This window comes from Vipera ursinii (assembly GCF_947247035.1).
Source record: "Vipera ursinii genome assembly, chromosome: 3".
NCBI classification, from domain to species: Eukaryota; Metazoa; Chordata; class Lepidosauria; order Squamata; family Viperidae; genus Vipera; species Vipera ursinii.
The window spans coordinates 4,485,217-4,508,357 of NC_139516.1; the positions used below are offsets into that span (position 1 = coordinate 4,485,217).

General features: G+C 46.8%; 1 protein-coding gene across 1 annotated transcript in view; it reads right to left on the reverse strand.

The window, feature by feature from the left end:
- Positions 1-424: 424 nt before the first annotated feature.
- ARFRP1 (ARF related protein 1) overlaps positions 425-23,141 on the reverse strand; it is a 32,980-nt gene continuing 10,263 nt past the window's right edge. The window contains exons 4-8 of the mRNA XM_083361001.1: positions 21,717-21,799; positions 19,549-19,630; positions 18,026-18,096; positions 4,382-4,482; positions 425-1,098 (exon numbers count right to left, since the gene is read on the reverse strand). Coding sequence (XP_083217127.1) covers positions 1,011-1,098; positions 4,382-4,482; positions 18,026-18,096; positions 19,549-19,630; positions 21,717-21,799 — 425 coding nt within the window. The 3' untranslated portion in view covers positions 425-1,010. The remainder of the gene's footprint in view (positions 1,099-4,381; positions 4,483-18,025; positions 18,097-19,548; positions 19,631-21,716; positions 21,800-23,141) is intronic.

The following is a 23,141-nucleotide window of genomic DNA, read 5'->3' on the forward strand; positions in this document are numbered from 1 at the left end:
ATCCAAATCGTTGATGAAGATGTTGAAGAGCACTGGGCCCAGAACGGAGCCCTGGGGCACCCCACTAAACACTTCCTTCCATGTAGATGCGGTTCCATTGAGGACCCCACGCTGAGTACGGCCGGTCAGCCAGCTACGATTATTATTATTATTATTATTTTGTTACAACTCGCTGTGGGACAAGAGTTACACCGAAGAAATAGTGGAACAGAATCATTACAGAAAGGATGCAAAAATGAAATGAGTATGACAAAAATCAGAATCGTTTTTAAAATTATTTTAAGTAATTAAATTGAGTGGTTGAATTGTCCTGGGCGAGTTGTCCCATTCCACGCCCAGAGACCAAACATTTCCTAAATGAGTCCAGCACCTTGGCTCTTTATTTCTTCTACCACACCGTAGAGAAAAACCGCAGACCAGAAAAGACAAGAAATCAGTTTTAATCCTGTGCACAAATCTAGGGAACCGAGTGGACAAAACTCGGATACAGTCTTCCGGCAGTGATCCCTCTCTCTCTCTCCAACTGCAGCACATGTGAGCTCTACATTTCTGTACATTTGCTATAAGAGTCCGTTCCCCCACTGCCGATTGTCCTTTTTCCACACAAGTGCAAACTCAGATTAGGGAACAACCCAGAAGATCACCGGAAAAGGGGATTTCCCGTGTTCCGAGGCTCCGTTTGATCAAGTAGACCCAAAAGTCTTCAACCCCCTCCCCGAACGGGTTGATAGTTTTGCCAAAAAATAAAAATAAAAAATAAATTGAGCCGCGTCCCTGTGCGTTGTGTGGAACATCAACCATCCCCATCCCACTCCGTGGTCAGGGGGCGGGAAAGAGCACGAAGTTCTTCCCGATGGACGAGGCCTCTTGCAAGACCCCAAGCGGGGACAAACGTGTCTTCGATTCGGGGGTCCCAGGAGTCTCCTTCAGGGACAGAGAGAGGGGAGGAGAAACAAGGGGGGAAGGGAAGGAGGCAAAGTCTCCGGCATGGCGACTGCTGGGTGGTTCTCCTAGGTGATGTCCTTCTGCCTCGGCGGGCGATGAATGTTCCTCACCACGCACTTTAGCATCCACTCGATCCCTTCGTTGATGCCTTTTCTGTAGAAAGGGAGAGACACAGAAGGCTCCGGCATGACTTCCAAACCACCTCTGGGATGGTCCTACTCATTAGAGCAGGGCTTCTCCACCTTTTCACCCACTGCACCACTTTTAGGATATGGCGACATCCGAGTACCCCCAGTCGCCTAGCAAGGTGTCAAAAACTTGATGACCAAAAAAAAAGGAAAAAAGTGATGAAGTACAAGTAGTCCTCGACTTACCACAGTTCGCTTAGGGACTGTTCGAAGTTACAATGGCACTGAAAAAAGTGCCCCCCGAGCCACAGCCGAGCAAGACACCTGCCTGCCCGCCCGGTGGTGCTCCTCCTCCTGTCTGAGGTTTTCATTGTTGTGAGCATTTCTGTTGAGGATTGGCAGCAGGGGTGGGGTGGGGTGTGTTTGGTTTTTATTCCCCCCCCCCCAGCTGCTGGGTGGTTGCAGCAGGTTTTGATCACTTCACATGACCCTGGGACACGGTGACCGTCATAAATATGAATCAGGTGCCGAGCATCTGAATGTAAATGACAAGACCCTGGAGATGCTGCAATATTCCAGCTGATCGGCGCTTCTTCTGGGCTCAGCAGATGTGCCAGCATCAGTGCCGAGCTCCAGCTGGATCCTGGCGCTGATCCTGGCGCTTCCGCTGAGCCCTGACAGCCCTGCAGCTCCAGCCGTCTCTCGCTCAGGCTTGTGCAGTGCTGCCACCGGTTCAGCTCATTCCCCTCCCCCGCTACCACTTTTCTAGGATGGTCGTGTACCACCTGCCAGGTGCCAATGTACCCCAGGTGGTACCTGTACCACTGGTTGAAAAGCCCTGCTTTAGAGCAGAGCTCACCAGCCTTTTCATGCTGGCAGCTGGGAAATTTGTGCCCGCCCGCACAAGGGCACAAACAGGGCCGCCCGCACACCCGAACAGCGCTGGCAGTCCCGTCTGCGCATGAGCACAGGGGTTAGTCACCGCCTCTGCTAGCTAGCACCGTGTGCATGCGCAAACGGGCCGCGCAACCCATAAGTGCTAGCGGCTCCATTTGCACATGCGCACAGGAGCTAGCCACTGCTGCTACTAGCCCCACGCATGTACAAACAGGTCTGCGGGCACTAGTGCGAGTGGGGGTGAGTACGTGCGCACACACACACACAGCCTGTCCTGCAGCCCGGTGTCCAGTGGGCCATGGCCCGTGGACCATAGGTTGGGGACCCCTGCTTTAGAGAGGGCTTCTCTATAAAACCCTCTTTTAAGGGGGTTTTAGATCAGGGGTCCCATCCTTTTGGGCACCAGGAACCGGTTCTGTGGAGAGAGGTTTTTCCACGGACCGGAGAATGAGTGGTTTTGTGTGCTGCCTGCATCCCACGGATGTGGCTTTGCTTGTTTGTGCGGGCCGGTTGCTGGCATGTCACGGACCGGGGGTTAGGGACCCCTGTTCTAGATATCTGGCCTTCCCTGAACAGGAGTGTCCAGTTTTCATATATCTACATTCAAACTGCCCAGAGTTACTTTAGATAGTGGGTGGGACCTAAATTTGATAAATAAAAAGCATATTCCAAGCAGGCAGGTGGATTCAACTCTCCAGCACTGGGATTGCCCTACAGTTCAACATCTGGAGGTGCAGACCTTTCGTTAGCGAACTGGGTACCGTCACCAGTGCCCTGATGGCGTTACCAAGTTTGGTCATGAAACGTCTGCCTGATCTTTTCCGTGCCCAAGGAAGAGAGCAGCGGGCACAGTTGCAAATGAATCGGATCACCACAAGACCAGATTGGAATTCTTGTTTGGGAATTTTTGCCAGGGCACTTTTCTCATGTTCTGTTCCAGGTATTTTACTTTTTTATATGTATTTTTTTAAAAAAACGGTGGGAAATGGTAACTCAACATCTTCCTCTAGGCTCCCTTTAAATTACAGGTGGTCCTCAAGTTACAGCAGTTCGTTTAGTGACCGTTCTAAGCTACAACGTCATGGGGAAAAGCGACTTATGACCGTTTTGCTCACTTATGACCATTGCAGCATCCCCAGAGATCACGTGGGGCGCTTGGCAACTGACACGTATTTATGACTGCTGCTGTGTCCCGGGGTCAAGTGATCCTGTCAAGGTACTGATTTAACAGCTAACCAGCTTATGTAATGTAAGATGTAAGATGGAATGATGGAAATGACTCAGCAGGGTCTGTGTCTCTTTATGAGCCTTTGTATAAAAGGGAAGGTTCTGCTGATGTGGTCTCTCTCTTCTGTTTCCTGCTTTAATTGTGGTATGTTGGATCCTGTTGTATTAGCACATGTATGTATATTGTTCCTGGTGTATGATATTGTAGATAGCGCAAGATAGACCACCATTTACTACAGACCACTGTTTACTGGGTTTACTACTGGGTTATCTCGCGCAGGACCTTTTGTGACCTTCTGACAAGTCAAGCCAATAGGGGGAAGCCAGATTCACTTAACAACCACGTTACTAATTTACCAACTGCAGTGATTCACTTAACAACGGTGGCAAGAAAGGTGGGTAGAGTGTGGCAAAACTCACTTAACAACTCTCTCGCTTGACCACAGAGATTTTGGGCTCTGTGGTGGTCGTAAGTTGAGGACCGTCTGTACAAAGGAACAGATTTTATAGCTGGAGACCAGAAGAATTTCAAAAGGAGGAGGGGAAGAGACTGCTGCAAGGAGGGCAGGTAGGTTCCTGTTGCTAAGTGAGAAATTTGCTAAGTGAGTTTTGCCCCATGTTGCTACCTTTCTTGCCACTGTTGTTAACTGAATCGCTGCAGTTAGTAACCTGGTAGTTAAGTGAATCTGGCTTCCCCCAATGACTTTGCTTGTCAGAGGTTTCGCAAAAGGGGAATCACGCGACCTCCCGGGACTCTGACCGTCACAAATACGAGTCAGTTGCCAAGCGTCTGAATTTGGATCACGTGACCGGGGGGGGCGGAGAGAGAGAGAGAGAGAGGATGCGACGGTCGTTAAGCATGAAAACGATCAGGAGTCACTTTTTTCCAAGTGCTGTTGTAACTTCCGACGTTCGTTCAATGAACTGTTGTAAGTCAAGAACGACTGCAACGGACTTACGTCCTCTACTTAATGGCCGCTGGATGGTCATCTGTCGGGGTGCTGCAAGGGTGTATTCCTGCTGTGGGGCTGGACTAGAGGACCTCCAAAGCCCCTTCCAAGCCCTTACGTTCTTGGATTCTAGGTTCCTCTAGAATCCAGGCCAATCCAGGCCAATTTGAGTAGGGGTCCTAAGAGTGAGTGGGCCATCTCTTGACCAGCCCTTTCCAGCATCTCCCCACCTACCCAGTGAGGGCAGAACATCCTTGCGTCAAGCAGTCCCTCTTCCCAATTTTGTTGATGCAGTCACTGAAGGCCGTCTTGATGTCGGGGATCGACATGCAGCTCTGGAGGAGGAAGAGAAATTTAAAGAGTTACGTTCCGGCAAATCTATTCAATCAATGAATCAGAATAGAGCTGGAAGGGACCCTGGAGGTCTTCTAGTCCAACCCCCTGCTCAGGCAGGGGACCCTATACTATTTCAGACAAATGGCTGTCCACTCTCTTCTTAAAAACCTCCAGTGTTGGAGCATTCACAGCTTCTGGAGGCAGGTAGTTCCAGTGGTTAATTGTTCCCACTGTCAGGAAGCTTCTCCTTAGTTCTAGGTTGCTTCTCTCCTTGATGAGTTTCCATCCGTTGCTTCTTGTCCTGCCTTCAGGCACTTTGGAGGATAGGTTGATCTCCCCTCTTTGTGGCAGTCTCTCAAATATTCAAATAATCTTTTCACTAAACTAGAACGGGGTAGGCCACCTTGGCTCTTTTATGACTGGTGGACTTCAACTCCCAGAATTCCTGAGCCAGCCATGCTGAGGGGAAAGGGAGAGGTTTCCAAGCTGAGCCACGCTGGCTCAGGAATTCTGGGAGTTGAAGTCCACGAGTCATAAAAGAGCCAAGGTTGCCTACCCCTGGCCTAGGCCTAGGCCGCTTTATGACTCGCGGACTTCAACTCCCAGAATTCCTGAGCCAGCCAAGCTGAGGGGAAAGGGAGAGGTTTCCAAGCTGAGCCATGCTGGCTCAGGAATTCTGGGAGTTGAAGTCCACGAGTCATAAAAGAGCCAAGGTGGCCAACCCCTGAACTAGACATACCGAATTCCTGCATCCGTTCTTCATATGTTTTAGACTCCAGGCCTTTAATCATCTTAGTTGCTCTTCTCTGCATTTTTTTTTATATTGTGTGACCGAAACTGGATGCAGTATTCCAGGTGTGGCCTTATTAAGGCTTTATATAGCGATATAAATACTTCACCTGATTTTGATTCTATGCCTCTGTTTGTACAACCAAGGATAGTGTTAGGTTTTTTTGGCGGCGGCTGCACGCAGCTGGCTCATGTTTAAGGGATTGTCCATTGTCTCACAGTTACTGTTTTTGAGCCAGATTTTGCCTAATCTGTATTCAACAAACATCTCTCAACGATCCCAGCACGAGTAGCTTGAAAGACGTCTGGCAGAGAAGAGCAACAAAGATGATCAGGGGACTGGAGGCTAAAACATACAAGGAATGGTTGCTGGAATTAGGTATGTCTAGTTTAATGAACAGAAGGACGAGGGGGGACATGATAGCAGCCTTCCAATCTCTCAGGGGTTGCCCCAAAGAAGAGGGAGTCAAGCTGTTCTCCAAAGCGCCCGAAGGCAGGACAAGAAGCAATGGATGGAAAGTCACCAGGGAGAGAAGCAACCTAGAACTAAGGAGAAACTTCCTGACAGTGAGGACAATTAACCAGTGGAACAAACCTGCCTCCAGAAGTTGTGGATGCTCCAACAGTGGAAGATTTGAGAAGAGACTAGACAGCCATTTGTCCAGGATGGTATAGGGTTTCCTGCCTGAGCAGGGGGTTGGACTAGATGACCGCCAACTCTATTATTTTTATTCATTAGACATGAACCACACTCAACTGAACACTCAAATTGACTGGCGCTAATGGTTGACACGGGTTGCTGCCAGCATCCTAGGTATCAACCAGGTATCTCCTTAAAATGTAAGCTGTTCCGAGTAGCGCATTTTTTTTGTAGCTTTGCAGGAGTGATTGCAGGAAGCTGCAGTTTCTTGATGCATTTTGCAAAGTTTGGGGACATAGTTCCCAGTGCCCCGATGACAATGGGTATCATCCTCATCCTCATTATTATGTTGGAAAAGATGCAGTCCGCGACCTACAATTGTAATGGAGAGTACCCATTACAGGTAGTCCCCGACTTACAACAGTTCACTTAGCGACTTTTCGAGGTTACCACAGGATTTAAAAAAGTGATTTGTGACTGTTTTTCATACTGACGGCCGTGGCAGCCTCCCCCGGGGGCAAGTGATCAAAATTCAAATTGTTGGCACCTGATTTGTATTTAGGACGGCTGAAGTATCCTGGGGTCACATGATCATCTTCCCTGACAAGCCAAGTCAATGGGGAAGCCAGTTTCACTTAACGGCTGTGTTACTAACTTAACAACTTCAGTGACTCCCTTAACAACTGCGGCATGGAAGGTCGTAAAGTGGGTTCAAAAGCTCCCTTGACAAATGTCTCACTTAACCACAGAAATGCTGGGCTCATGTGTGGCTGGTAAGTCAAGGACTATCTGAAACGGTCGCAACTGGGGTTGGCTGTTAAGTGAGGCAGTCTTGCTTAATGACGCCGCACCCCCGAAGCCCGCTTGTCATCCAAGAAGCTTCTTCAGTTGGTGATTTTCCTCTGCCCTCTGCAAAAAGGATGTGGAGCCTTCTTAAAACTGCTGAAACCTCCAAGCGGCCTCGACGACTCTCAGAAAGACTACAAACGACCAGAGGACTGCAAGGAATACAAATCCTTCCATCCTCCGCCATTCCGTCAGAGCTGAAGAAGCTCCTCGGATTAGAAGCGAAACGCCTTCCAAGAAAAACAAGGAAGTCCAGCTGCCTCTTGAAAAAGCACCTTTGGGACAACCAGGACCTGGATGACGGAGAATCTCCAGAGACACTCTTGAGCTTTGTTGTTTTCTTGCAGACGTTTCATTACCCAACTAGGGAATATCATCATTGGGGGGAGGAGGAGGAGGAGGAGAACTGTGGGGTCCTTGTTGCTCTCTGAGCTTGGCTGTTTTCTTACAGATGTTTCATTACCCAAACTAGGGAATATCATCAGTGCCAGAAAGTTGGCGGAGAGGAGGAAAAGGAGGAGGAGGAGGACGAATAGGACCACGAGGACCTAAACAACTGGGTTGTTTTCTTGCATATGTTTCATTACCAAACTAGGGAACATCATCAGTAGCAATCTCCAGAGGTGGTGAATGCTCCAACACTGGAAGTTTTTAAGAGACTGGCCAGCCATTTGCCTGAAATGGTATAAGGTTTCCTGCCTGAGCAGGGGGTTGGACTAGATGACCTCCAAGGTCCCTTCCAACTTTATATATTATTATTATTATTATTATAGGAGGAGGAAGAAGAATAGGACTGTGGGGTCCTTGGTGCTCTCTGAGCTTGGCTGTTTTCTTGCAGGCGTTTCATGACCAGACTAGGTAACATCATCAGTGCTAGGGGGAGTGGGGTTTGTGGAGAGGAGGAGGAGGATACCGTGGGGTCCTTGGTGGTTTGTTTGCTTGCAGACATTTCATTACCAAAATAGGGAACATCATCAATGGGAGGAGGAGGAAGAATAATAATAATAAGACTGTGGGGTCCTTGGTACTCTCTGAACATGGTTGTTTTCTTGCAGACGTTTCATGACCCAACTAAGTAACATCATCAGTGCTAAAAGGGAGTGAGGAGGAGGAATAATGACTGTGGGGTCCTTGGTGATCTCTGAACTTGGCCGTTTTCTTGCAGATGTTTCATGACCAAACCGCCCTGGGTCCTATGGGAGAAGGGCGGTATATAAGTTCAATAAATAAATAAATAAACTCAGGAACATCATCCGTGCACTGACGACCTTACGTAGCTTGGGAAGGAAACGTCTGCGAGAAGACAGCCAGGCTGAGAGAGCAGCAAGGATTCCTCACCCACTCGTTTTGCAAGGATCAGTGCCTTCTGGGTAAAAACGACACGTTTCTCCTCAACACGCGGCCGTTCATTTATCTTCACGCCGCTTCAGTTCCTCTAAAGCTGGAAGCTGGGGAGTTTTTTGGGTCACTTTTGGGGGGGGTGTGAAACCCCAGAAATAATTTCCGAGCATTGAGGGCCATGATGCAGAAACGTTCCACCCCGTGGCTCCCGGCTTTCATTCAAGCAACTACTTGGGCTTTAGAAAGCCACGTCGCCGCCTGGCACAGAGCCACGGAGCACAGAGATAGGGAAAGCGAAAGCAAATCAATGGCACGGGCTGGCACCCAGGTGCAGAGCAGAGATGCCAAGGAATGGCGAGAACAAAGGAGGAGGAGGAGGAGGTGGCTGAAAAGTTTCCGTTCTAACTCAGGGGATGCTTTCCTAGAAACCGGCCGACTTCTAAGAAACGGCAACAGAAAGCGAAAGTGTCCCGAAAGAAGCCAGTGAGAGAACTGACTCTTGCACCAAAGCCTTTCCAGGAGAGATGGTCCTCACTTAGCGACGGCTCAAAGCTACAACGGCACTGGAAAAAAGGGACTTAGGACCGTGTTTCATAGGGATGACCTTGGCAGCATCCACCACCTGGGGGATATGTTTTAGTTAGAAAACTCATCTAAAACCGACATTATTGATATGATGAGAAAAATGTAACAAAGATGAATAGAATAGAATAGAATAATAGAATAGAATAAACAGATAATAGAAGAATAGAATAAACAGATTGTAAAATAGAATAGAAGAATAAATAGACTGTAGAATAGAATAGAATAAACAGATTGTAGAATAGAATAGAATAGAATAATAGAATAGAATAAACAGATAATAGAATAGAATAAACAGATTGTAAAATAGAATAGAATAAATAGACTGTAGAATTTAATAGAATAGAATAATAGAATAAACAGATTGTAGAATAGAATAGAATAGAAAGATTATAGAATAGAATAGAATAGAATAGAATAGACAGATTGTAGAATAGAATAGAGAATAGAATAGAATAGAATAGAATAGAATAGAATAATAGAATAGAATAAACAGATTGTAAAATAGAATAGAATAAATAGACTGTAGAATTTAATAGAATAGAATAGAATAAACAGATTGTAGAATAGAATAGAATAGAAAGATTATAGAATAGAATAGAATAGAATAGAATAGAATAGAATAGAATAGAATAGAATAGACAGATTGTAGAATAGAATAGAGAATAGAATAGAATAGAATAGAATAGAATAGAATAATAGAATAGAATAAACAGATAATAGAATAGAATAAACAGATTGTAAAATAGAATAGAAGAATAAATAGACTGTAGAATAGAATAGAATAGAATAAACAGATTGTAGAATAGAATAGAATAGAATAAACAGATTGTAGAATAGAATAGAATAGAATAGAAGAATAAACAGATTGTAGAATAGAATAGAATAGAATAGAATAGAATAGAATAGAATAGAATAGAATAGAATAGAACAGAATAGAATAATAAACAGATTGTAGAATAGAATAGAATAGAACAGAATAGAATAAGAGCTGGGAGGCACCTTGGAGGTCTTCTAGTCCAGCCCCCTGCTCAAAAAGGAGAGCCTATACCATCTGACAAATGGCTGTCCAGTCTCTTTTTAAAAGCTTCCAGTGATGGAGCACCCGCGATTTCTGGTGGCAAGCTGTTCCACTGGTTAATTATCCTCACTGTCAGGAAGTTTCTCCTTAATTCCAGGCTGATATTCAATTGTATATTTACTAATAACAATAAGAATTGTATTTGCCTAGCGTGGGAAAACAGGTACTACCAGAAGAAGAGAGGAAACATTTGATGGTGCAATATTAGATCTAGATTGAAGAAGTTGATAATATACCACTGAATTACTAATGGAACCCAGACGAGACGTTGTCTGTTAAGTATCTGATTGTAAAAAATAGACAATTAATAACATATTTACTTATAAAAAATTGATGCTTGGCAACTGGTTCATATTTATGACCTTTGCTGCGTCCCAGGGATCCGGTTGATCCCCTTTTGTGACCTTCTGACAAGCAAAGTCAATGGGGGAAGCCAGATTGACTTTAACAACCGTGTTGCTAACTTAAGACCTTCCACGATTCGCTGAACAACTGTGGCAAGGAAAGTCGTAAAATGGAGCAAAAACTCAACTTAACAAGCGCCTCACTTAACAAGCAAAATTTTGGGCTGCATTCTGGTCGTACGTCGAGGCTGCCCGTACTCGGGAAGAAAGCAAACCCCACCTAGACCAGGGGTATCCAGACGTGGCCAATTTAAGACGTGCAGAATTCCACCCCCCTTCCAGGTTGCAGATGGCAGGCCAAGTTGTGGCCTGGAGTTCATAGCTATCATGGCTTGTCTCAGGGGATCTCGGGCCCACTCTGGCCCCTTGATGTTGTGCAGAGCAGAACATCGTCGTCAACTCCATGTGGTGGGTATAAGCATTCTAACCACAGCACCACCGTGGAGATATAGACAGACAGACCTCTCTAAGCAGTTTACAGAGTCAGCCTGTTGCGCCCCCCCCCCTTCGCAACAATCCCGAGTCTTCATTTTACCAACCTCGAAAGAATGGAAGGCTGAGTCAACCTTGAGCTGGTCAGGATCGAACTCCAGACTGTGGGCAGAGTCAGCCTGCAATGCTGCATTCTAACCACTGCGCCACTAGGGCCCTTCCTTCCTTCCTTCCTTCATCCCTCCCTCCCTTTCCCATTCCTTCCCTCCATCTTTCCTTCCCTTTCTTCCCTCCATCTCCTTCCTTTCCATCCCATCCCATTCCTTCTTCCTTCCCTTCCATTTACTCCTTTCCTTTCCCTTCTCCTTCCTTCCTTCCTTCCTTCCTTCCTTCCTTCCTTCCTTCCATCTCGCTTTCCATCCCACCCCTTCCTCCTTCCCTTTCTCCCCTACTTCTTACTCCTTTCCTTCCCTCCCTCCTTTCCCTCCTTACTTCTTTCTCTTCTCCTTTCCTTTCCCTTCCCTTCCTTTCCTCTCCTTCCCCGTCCCCTCATTTCACACAACCTACTGACCAAATTAGCTTACATCCCAGGTTTGCACAATATACCAAATCACAAACCGGCCAAGCCACCAAAACCTCCATTCAGGCGAGCGACAAGCAAGAGTCTGCAGGTCGGGGCGAATCCGACCTCTGGGCCTGGATCCGACCTGGCTAAGGGGCCGTTTCTAAAGGCACGAGACGTTGAGTGGCAGGCGCCACCAGCCGTGCTACGGCTCTCCCGACCCACAAACCCGTGCACGGTTGCCTGGCCTAAGCGGAAAGACCACCGTGGAGATATAGACAGACAGACCTCTCTAAGCAGTTTACAGAGTCAGCCTGTTGCGCCCCCCCCCTTCGCAACAATCCCGAGTCTTCATTTTACCAACCTCGAAAGAATGGAAGGCTGAGTCAACCTTGAGCTGGTCAGGATTGAACTCCAGACTGTGGGCAGGGTCAACCTGCAATGCTGCATTCTAACCACGGCGCCACCAAGGCTAACCACCACCCCTCAGGCCCGGGTGGGACAGTTTCTATCCAGATTCAATGGGCTACCACCTCGGTAGACTAACCATTTGGTGGTCCATCCTAGACACCTCGTGAATCTGAAGCTTGAGGAACCTCTTGTTCATATGGTGGTGGATCTGTGGAGCACCTGGTTCACTCTTGGCCCAGGATGCGATTGCCAAAGGGTTTTGTGGGTTGACCTTGAATGACTCCTTGGTTGACCAAGAGCCTAGGAGAGGAAGCAATCGATGTGACTGGCGCCGGTGAAGGAAGTCGAGAAGCAAACCCGATCAAGCAGAAATATGTGCCCACGTTTGAGCTTCTTCCATCGCTTAAAAGAGGCCAAATACCACCTTCCTGCAAGTCGTGGTCTTGTGATTGGCTGTTGGGTGGCCAAACCCAACGTCAACACTAGAAAACCCGTCTGGTGAATTAACACATTTCCCTGATAAAGTTTCCCAGACTTGTTTTAAGTCTTAATTGCGTGGCCGCAACTCTACAAGGTCCCTTGGCTGGCATTCAGGGAGTGTCCGAGGTGCCAAAACCTTCCAGATGTTGGCTGTAATGTCCCTGCTGTAAATATGTCCTGCAGGCATGACATTCATGAGCCCTGGTGGCGCCGTGGTTAGAATGCAGCATTGCAGGTTGACTCTGCCCACAGTCTGGAGTTCGATCCTGACCGGCTCAAGGTTGACTCGGCCTTCTATTCTTTCAAGGTTGGTAAAATGAAGACTCGGGATTGTTGCCGGGGGGGGGCGGGGGCGCAACAAGCTGACTCTGTAAACTGCTTAGAGAGGTCTGTCTGTCTTTATCTCCATGATGGTGCTGTGGTTAGAATGCAGCATTGCAGGCTGACTCTGCCCACAGTCTGGAGTTTGATCCTGACTGGCTCAAGGTTGACTCGGCCTTCCTTCCTTCCTAGGACAGTAAAAGGAGGACCCAGATTGTTGGGGACAATAATGCTGATTCTGTAAACTGCTTAGAGAGGGCTGTAAAGCAGTAAGGGGCGGTAAACAGGCAGTCCTCGACCTACGAGCACAACTGAGCCCAACATTTCTGTAGCTAAGTGAGACGTCTGTTAAGTGAGTTTTGCCCCATTTCGCCAGCTTTGTTGCCACTGCAGGTGTTCAGTTAGCCGCACGGTTGTTAAGTGAATCTGGCTTCCCCCATTGACTTTGCTTGCCAGAAGGTCGCAAAAGGGGATCACGTGGCCCCGGGATACGGCAACCGTCATAAACGTGAGCCAGTTGCCAAGCGTCTGATCACATGACCCGCAATGGTAGTTAAGTGTGAAAAACAGGCATAAGTCACATTTTTCAGCGCCTTTTCGGTCACTAAATGATGGCTTGTATGTCAAGGACTATCCGTACACTGTCGCCTTTTGAATCCACTGCTAAGGACCTTAGTTCGCTCTTGACGTGTTGCCTGTGATTGAAACCTTACAATGCGAGGGAAAAGGGCAGGATTAAGTAATAAATAGCATTGAAGAAACACATGAAAATGTCATCATGAGGGAGAAGTGACTCACGACGCGTTAGTTTACACAACCAACTCAACTTGTAAGCCATCAGCGTTTCTTAAAGACACCACCCAACCGGTCTTTTTAAGCAATCTTACGCTGTTCTGAAATCCTTTAGCAACCCAATTTCTCTTTCCAAAACATTCGTGCGGAGTTAAGACCAGAAATGTTTAAAGCATGACAATGTGGGAAGACACGGTAGCAGTTTTACTCATCCGCCGGCAGAACGCGGAAACGCCCATCTTTTCTCTGAAGGTCCGAGAACTCTCAGAGTTGCGTTTCGAATCCAAGCCTTGCTAAAAAGACCCAAAGGTGCCCCTCAAAAGGCAACTGGACTTTCTTTCTTTCCCCTTGAAGTAGTTTCGCTTCTCATCCAAAAAGCTTCTTCAGTTCTGACCGAATGGTGGAGGATGGAAGGACTTACGTTCCTGGCAGTCATCTGGTTGTTTTCTTGCAGACGTTTCATGTCCCAACTTGGTAACGTCATCAGTGCCCGAGAGGAGCGGGGTTGAGCTCTGTTTCCATACAGGGCACAACTCATTTAACAACTGACATGCTTAGCACTGTAATTCCAGGTGCCATCTGTGGTCATAAGTCAAGGACTAACTGTAGTCAAATTAGATATGGTTTTCTCTCAATGTCGGTTCCTGACAGGTGTTAGGAAAAAATGGGGAAAGGATCCACACTCTTAGTATGATCTGGAGACAGAAAAGAGGATATTTCTTTTTGGGCTGAGTTCGAACCCCATTTTGTGCATCCAGTTTTGCGTGTGTCCAATTTCACTGCAGGATGCTCAGTTCAGCAGTAGCCTGACACTTTTTACTTGTGTAGTTTTGATGATGATGATGATGAGGAGGAGGAGGAGGATGATGATGATGATGATGAGGAGGAGGAGGAGGAGGAGGAGGAGAAGAAGAAGAAGAAGAAGAAGAAGAAGAAGAAGAAGAAGAAGAAGAAGAAGAAGAAGAAGAAGAAGAAGAAGAAGAAGAAGAAGAAGAAGTTGGAAGGGACCTTGGAGGACATCTAGTCCAACCCCCTGCTCAGGCAGGAAACCCTATACCATTTCAGGCAAATGGCTGTCCAGTCTCTTCTTAAAAACCTCCAGTGTTGGAGAATTCACCGCTTCTGGAGGCAGGTTGTTCCACTGGTTAATTGTTCTAACTGTCAGGAAGTTTCTCCTTAGTTCCAGGTTGCTTCTCTCCTTGATGAGTTTCCATCCGTTGCTTCTTGTCCTGCCTTTGGGCGCTTTGAAGAATAGCTTGACTCCCTCTTCTTTGGGGCAGCCCCTGAGATACTGGAAGGCTGCTATCATGTTCCCCCTGGTCCTTCTCTTCATTAAACTAGACATACTGTACCCGCAGACTTTTCCAGATAAATTTCAGGGACGTTAACACGGTTTGTGTGGAGGCAATTTCTCTCCTTAAAATACCTGGAAGAGGCCACAGTCTTCAAAATAAGGACATAAGGTGAGCTACGTGCCTGGTGCATTGTGCAAACCAACAGACTTGATGCCTCGTCCTGAGTCAGCGAGTGTGACTGACTCAAACATCAGAGCGATGTGTTTGGATGTTTAAATGTTTGGCAAACAGAAGCCTCTTCTTCTTCCTTTCTTCACATATGTTTGGTGGTACACAAAAGACGGACTCGATGAGCCTGGCATGATGCAAGAATGTAAGAAGCTGTACACAAAACCGCCGACGACTAGTTCTTCCAGGCACCGAACGGTATTTTGCATTTTTGATGAAGGACTGGCGCCCCCTAGGGGACAGCACCTGCCACTGAGGCTATTAAGTTCACTGTAAAAAGTGCATAAAATCCAAACATACCAACATCTCACTAAAGCAGGGGTCTTCAAACTTGGCCCTTTTATGAGTTGTGGACTTCAACTCCCAGAATTCCTCAGCCAGCATGGGGTATCTATGGACCCTTCATGACTTGTGGACCTCAACTCCCAGAATTCCTGAGCCAGCATGGGGGAACTATGGCCCCTTCATGACTTGTGGACTTCAACTTCCAGAATTCCTCAGCCAGCATGGGGGATCTATGGCCCCTTCGTGGCTTGTGGACTTCAACTCCCAGAATTCCTCAGCCAGCATGGGGGAAGTATGGCCCCTTCATGACTTGTGGACTTCAACTCCCAGAATTCCTCAGCTAGCATGGGGGAACTATGGCCCCTTCATGACTTGTGGACTTCAACTCCCAGAATTCCTCAGCCAGCATGGGGGAACGATGGCCCCCTCATGACTTGTGGACTTCAACTCCCAGAATTCCTCAGCCAGCATGGGGGAACTATGGCCCCCTCATGACTTGTGGACTTCAACTCCCAGAATTCCTCAGCCAGCATGGGGGAACTATGGCCCCTTCATGACTTGTGGACTTCAACTCCCAGAATTCCTCAGTCGGCATGGGGGAACTATGGCTCCCTCATGAATTTTGGACTTCAACTGCCATAATTCCTCAGCCAGCATGGGGGAACTATGGCCCCTTCATGACTTGTGGACTTCAACTCCCAGAATTCCTCAGTCGGCATGGGGGAACTATGGCTCCCTCATGAATTTTGGACTTCAACTGCCATAATTCCTCAGCTAGCATGGGGGAACTATGGCCCCCTCATGACTTGTGGACTTCAACTCTCAGGTCAAAATTGAACAGCCCTCTCACGACAGAGGGGGAGGGACACGACCCCCCTCTAGCCTGTTTCCGACACCGTCCTTTCGGCTGTTCCAAGAAGGCTCCCCACCCATTGACACTACAGGCAATCCTCGAGTTATGACCACAATGGAGCCCCAAATTTCTGTCGCTAAGTGAGACCTTTGTTAAGTGAGGGTTTTTTTTAACCCGGTTTTACGACCTTTTCTTGCCACAGTTAAGGGAATCGCTGTTCTTAGGTTAGCGACAGGGTGGCGAAGAGAATCCAGCTTCCCCCATTGACTGCATGTCAGGTGGTCGTAAAAGGGGATCACCTGACCGCAGGACACATTGCCACCGTCGTAAATACGAGTCCGTTGCCAGGCGTCTGAATTTTGATCACGGGATTGTGGGGAGGCTGCAACGGTGCCGTTGTTCAGTCTCTCAATGAACGGTTACAGAATTGAAAGGGACCCTGGAGGTCTTCTAGTCCAACCCCTTGCTCAGGCAGGAGACCGTCTACCATTTCAGACAAATGGTTGTCCAGTCTCTTCTTAAAAGCCTCCAGTATTGGAGCACCCACAACTTCTGGAAGCAAGTAGTTCCACTGGCTAATTGTTCTGACTGTCGGGGAATTTCTCCTTAGTTCCAGGTTGCTTCTCTCCTTGATGAATTTCCATCCGTTGCTTCTTGTTCTGCCTTTGGGCGCTTTGGAGAGTAGCTTGACTGCCTCTTCTCTGGGGCAGCCCCTGAGATATCGGAAGGCTGCTATCATGTCCCCCCTCGTCCTTGTCTTCATTAGACTGGACATTCCCAATTCCAGCAACTGTTTCCCCTGATTATCTTTGTCGCTCTTCTCTGCACTCTTTCTAGAGTCTCAACATCTTTTTTTACATCATGGCGACCAAATCTGGACGCAGGATTCCCAGTGTGGCCTTACCAAGGTATTATAAAGCGGAACCAACACTTCACACGATAAAATTCCGTCGATTCTTATCTACCGCCATTTTGCCTTGACCGTTAGTAGTTCGGATTCTTCTTTAGAGATAGGACGGCATAAACCTGTGCTCTTTTGAGCCATTCTGCTTCAGGTTTTTTGCGGCTGAGAGGGCTGGCTGCACACATTCTGTCCCAAAATCTTCTTTGAGCACCTCCAGCAGGCAATTCTTTTGCTCTATATAATATGCTTCACGTCCCAAGAGATAACGATTGCAACCGGAAGGTCCGGGATTGCGGTCGTTGAAGAATGGAGCATCTCTGTGAAAGACTGCCTCAATCAACGACCGAAGATTCCGAGCCTAAAACCGTGGTCATAAATCAAAAGCTACCTGTATACCTGAAGATTGTCAAGACGTCAAAAAAAACAAACAAACAAACAACCCTGTTGCTTTTTACATTTGATTGAAGCAATCACTGGGTGCAATACAGAATCCGTCAGAGAAGGTACAAGAAATGGAAAACAGGGAACCGTCTCCAGCAATTTCTACATTAAACCAACCACAGATTATGTACGTGGCAACGTTTTTAAAAAAAAACGCCAGGAAAAAAAATAAGGTTACTTTAGTTCATTCAACGGGAAGCCATTTGGCTTCTGCTTTATTCGACACGTTCCACTTTTTCGCTTGTGTAATATTTACTTCTTTTTAAAAACAAAAAAAACAAAAATGCTTACATGGCCACCTAGTCACTTTATAGGGTGGCATATACAATAAAAAAATAAAGGTGGGTGTGTTAATTATACACAACACACATCATCCATCCATCCATCCATCCATCCATGATGACTCTCCTTTTTTGTGGACAGAAAAGCAACCTGGATCTAGTAAAACAAATATGGGTACACTTTAAAAGGTAAAGGTTCCCCCGCACATGCGTGCTAGTCGTTTCCGACTCTAGGGGCCGGTGCTCATCTCCGTTTCAAAGCCGAAGAGCCGGCGCTTGTCCGAGGACGTCTCCGTGGTCATGTGGCCGGCATGACTAGATGCCAAAGGCGCACGGAGCGCTGTTACCTTCCCACCGTAGGGGTCCCTATTTTTCTCCTTGCATTTTTTACGTGCTTTCGAACTGCTAGGTTGGCAGGAGCGGAGACGAGTAACAGGCACTCACTCTGTTACGCGGCACTCGGGATTCGACCCGCCAAACTGCCGTCCTTCTGATCGACAAGCTCAGTGTCCTAACCACTGAGCCACCACGTCCCACAATTTAGAAAACAATATTTTTTTAAAAAAAATCACACCTCTATATCTTGTTTGTTAGCGAGAACCAGCAAAGGAACACCTTCCAGAACTTCATTGGTTATCATTTTTTCTGTAAAGAAGAGAGAAATATCAAAAATCCAGGCTAGGTTTGTCAAAATATATTTTGAAAATAAGGTTTCAAGATGGCATGCCTATTTATTTATTTGATTTTCATCCCAGCTTTATAAATAGGTCAAGGTAGCAGACATACATAGTACTTCTTCTGCCTCCTATTTTCCCCACAACAGTAATCCTGTAAGGTGGGCTTAGCTGACAAAGAGGGACTGGGCCAAACTCACCTAGCTCAGGGGTCTGCACAAACAAGCGAAGCCCCATCCGCCGGATGCAGGCAGCACACAAAACCACGCACTCTCTGGTCTGTGGAAAAACCTCTCTCCACGGAACTGGTCCCTGGTGCCCGAAAGGTTGGGGACTTCTGACCAAGCTGACTTTCAGAGCTAAAGCACTCATGTTCTCCTGGAGATTGTCCTAAAGTCACGCAGCCGGCTTTCATGCCTAAGGCATGATTGGCTCAAAGTCACCCAGTTGGCAAAGGCAGGACTAGAACTCACTGTCTCCTGGTGATTGGCCCAGAGTCACCCAGCTGGCTTTCATGTGAGGCGGGACTAGAACTCACTGTGCGGGTTTTTCGCACCCGGCGGGCTCCTCATGAACTTGCCAATAAATGAGGACACGTCTCTCTGAGCGTTCTCGGGATGAGGGCCAAGACCGAAGTCCCAAGCTCTCTTTTATTGACATACAAGCAACGCACAAGCAACAAGCAGCTATCTCATGGTTACATTTCAGCTATAGCCCTGTATGGAATGTCTTTGTTCCTGTAAGTTTCTTGTATGTGTTACTTTCTTGTACGTGTTCCAACGGGATTGTCCGTCTGCACGTAGCAAGGTCATCTGATTTCTGGTAAACTGCAACTTATGAACAGAAACGAAACTTGTCTCTGCCCTGAGCCAGACCTGCGCCATTTTATGTGAGCCTAAGGTGGAAATATGACAGGTTTCCTACATCACTGTCTCCTGGTGATTGGCCCAAAGTAACCCAGCCGGCTTTCATGCCTAAGGCGGGACTAGAACTCACGGTCTCCTGCTGATTGGCTCAAAGTCACCCAGCTGGCTTTCATGCCTAAGGCGGGACTAGAACTCACCGTCTCCTGGTGATTGGCCCAAAGTCACCCAGCTGGCCTTCATGTGAGGCGGGACTAGAACTCACCGTCTCCTGGTGATTGGCCCAAAGTCACCCAGCCGGCTTTCATGCCTAAGGTAGGACTAGAACTCGCCTTCTCCTTGGACCTAGGTCAACATCTTAAACTGGCTGTTGGCAATTTCTACAATCGAATTCCCTCGTTGCAAGGAGGAAAACAGTAACTCCTGAAGACATGTCAAACCTCAAAGGTCTGGATTTAATGCTTGGTGTGTTTCCTCTGCTAGCAAAGGCACATCCATGCTCTCTCTCTCTCTTACACACACACACACACACACACACACACACACACACACACACTTACCAAAAGCTCGCTTGGATTCCGACAGCCTCTCCTCATCGGTGGAGTCAATAATATAAATGACTCCATGGGACTCTGCATAATACTGAGGCGACAGAAAAAAAGCAAAACAAACTGCAGTCGATTAAGGGAGCTTTAAGCTTTCGCGCGTTACGTTGCAAACGTCCTTAAGGTTCCTTCTGGATTTTTCCAGCGCTGCCTGCTAACGCTTCCGTATTACGTTCTGTTCTTTAATGCAAATCTGCATTAAAAGTACATCTTGTGATTAAAACTCAAAAGTAATACCATCAACAATAAAACATTTTGAATGTGGAAAATTAAAATGTGTGCTGAATTTCAAATGTAGGGTTCTTATTTATTCTTTTAATGTTATACGCGGCATTTTAATGGTAAGAGTGTAAGTTGCCTGGAATAAAGCTCAGCAAGCTGTGCAGCATAGTCAGACAGACGAGAGAGAGACAGAGAGAGAGAGAGAGAAAGAGAGAAAGAGAGAGAGACAGAGACAGAGAGAGAGAAAGAGAGAGAGAGAGAAAGAGAGACAGAGACAGAGACACAGAGAGAGAGAAAGAGAGAGAAAGAAAGAGACAGAGAGTCAGAGAGACAGACAGAGAGAGAGAGAGACAGAAAGAAAGACAGAGACAGAGAGAGAAAGAGAGAGAGACAGACAGAGAGAGAGAGAAAGAGAGAGAAAGAAACAGAGTCAGAGAGACAGAGAGAGAGAGAGAGAGAGAGAGAGAGAGAAAGAGAGAGAGAGAGAGAGAGAGAGAGAGAGAGAGAGAGATCCAAAGAAAGAATAAAGCCATCAGCATTCAAGATAACTTAGAACAGGGCTGTCCAATCTTCGCAACTTTTAAGACCTGCAGCCTTCAACTCCCAGAATTCCCCAGCCAGCATGAGGAATTCTGGGAGTTGAAGTGAGTAAGTCTTAAAGTTGCCAGGGTTGGACCTCCTTGCCTTCGAAGGTATTCCCTACTTACAAAAACCTCTAAAATATTGTTAGATCAGCACTCCACTCATTACCCATATGGAATAACCACTGGAATATGTCAAGAAACCAAAGAAGGAATGGTAAAAATAATCAGAGTAGAGCTGGACGGGACCTGCAAACTCTTCCAGTCCAACCACCCTGCTCGAGCAAGGAGACCCTGTACCATTTCAAACATCTAGTAATAACTCAGTTAGACTTTTTAATGTATTAATACGGTTAATATCTAACTAAGCTATGCCAACCTATCTGGAGAATATCCCAATAGCTAACGGACTGGAAAGAGCCAATATTTCAACACTGTATACAGGCAGGTGCTCAACATACAATCGCTTGTTTAGTGACCGTTTGAATTTCTAACGGATTGGGATTCGAACTTCCAACGGTTCTGCCCCCCTCCCATTGTGGTCACGTGACTGAACACTAGCGGCGCAGCCAACTGGATCACACTGACCACCCCTCACAGCGTCCAACAGTCACATGAGAATGTTTAGTAATAGTAATAGTAATAGTAATAGTAATAGTAATAGTAATAGTAATAGTAATAATAATAATAATAATAATAATAATAATGATGATGATGATGATGATGATGATGATGGTGGTGGAAGTGACCTTGGAGGTCATCTAGTCCAAGCCCCTGCTCAGGCAGGACACCCTATACCATTTCAGACAAATGGTTGTCCAGTCTCTTTTTAAAAACTTCCAGCGTTGGAGCATTCACCACTTCTGGAAGCAAAGTTGTTCTACTGGTTAATTGTTCTAACTGTCAGGAAGTTTCTCCTTAGTTCCAGGTTGCTTCTCTCCTTGGTTAGTTTCCATCTGTTGCTTCTTGTCCTGCCTTTGGGCGCTTTGGAGAAGAGCTTGACTCCCTCTTCTTTGGGGCAGCCCCTGAGATATTGGAAGACTGCTATCCTGTCACCCCCTCGTCCTTCTCTTCATCAAACTGGACATCCCCAATTCCAGGAACTGTTCCCTATATGTTTCAGCCTCCAGACCTCTAATCATCTTTGTTGCTCTTCTCTGCGCTCTTTCTGGAGTCTCAACATCTTTTTTACGTGGTGGTTTATGATGTTTTTAACCCAAAACTGGTATTTACGTCCGGTTTCCTCAAAATGGCGTCCACAACACACCCCTGACTTCTTTAAGGACCGCAGAATTCTGCAGTCGTATCTATCCACCTTACCTTGTCCCAAAGAGACTGGAGCTCTTCCTGTCCTCCAAGGTCCCAAAACATCAGCCGAGCTTTCCCGATGTCTATGGTGCCAACTAGGAGATAGAAGCAGAGAATTCGGTGTGCACGGTTATGGGTTTTTGTTTCCTGCATTACGAGTAATTTAACTTCCTCAGTCTAAAACAGAGGCATGGAACAGAAGTCTGAAGAGCTCTGGATATACAGGTAGTCCTCGACTTACGACAGTCCGGTTTAGTCACCGTTTGAAGTTGCAGCTGAAAAAAGGGAGTTACGAGCGTTTCTCACACGCCCGTTGCAGCCTCCCCGCCCTCACGGGATCAACATTCAGATACTTTTGCAACTGACTCATATTTATGACGGTCACAGTGTCCCCTGGGGTCAGGTGATCAGGCTTTTACGACCTTCTGACAAGCCAAGTCCACGGGGGAAGCCAGATCCACTTAACAGCCGCGTTACTAACTTGACCACTGCAGCGATTCGCTTAGCAACGGTGGCAAGAAAAGTCGTAAAATGGAGCAGAAAGCACTTCGGAAATTTTTCTCACTCAGCAACATAAATTTTGGGCTCCGTGGTGGACATAAGTTGAGCGCTACCTGTAGACCAGTACCGGGTCGCAAAAGGGGATCACGTGACACCCCCCCCTCAAGACACCACAACCATCATAATTATGAGTCAGTGGGTTTGGACCACCTGACCACGGGGGGGGGGGTGTCCCAATAGTCCTTAAGTGTGAAAAATGGTCACTAAATGAGCTGCTGTAAGTCGAGGACAACCTGTGCTAGAAACGTAGAAGCAACACAAAAAACACAAAACAACAAAACAACAAAAAGCCAAACAACATGCAGCAGAAAAAAGTCCTAAAGTTCCGTCATCTCCGCCGCCTGAAATTTTGTTTTCCGTTTTCTTATTTATTTATTTATATTTTTTATTTAACTTTTAAATTTCTGTCGGGTTGACCGGGTTGTTTAAACTCGACTTTACTATCCGATGACGCCTAGAAATCTCATCCCCTTTTGTGACTTTCTGACCAGGGAAGGCAGACTCGCTGAACGACCCGTGTTACTAACTTAAACTACCGTGGCCAGAAAGGTCATAAAAGTGGAGCCAAACTCACTGAGCAACTGTCCGGGTTAGCGACAGAATTGATGGGCTCAATTGTGGTCGTAAGTCAAGGACTGCCTGTATACAAGTGGCTTGCCCTGTCAGTGTTTGGGGTGGGGGGACAATCAAGGAACTATCCATTCAGACAAACAAACAGTAAACAATAGTCTAGTCAAGGAAGCACAAAATGACAGGGCATGCCACTGGTGTATATAAAGAGAGAGGAAACCCACTCCCTTCCAGCACTGATGATGTTCTCTAGTTGGGTCATGAAACGTCTGCAAGAAAACAGCCAAGCTCAGAGAGCACCAAAGA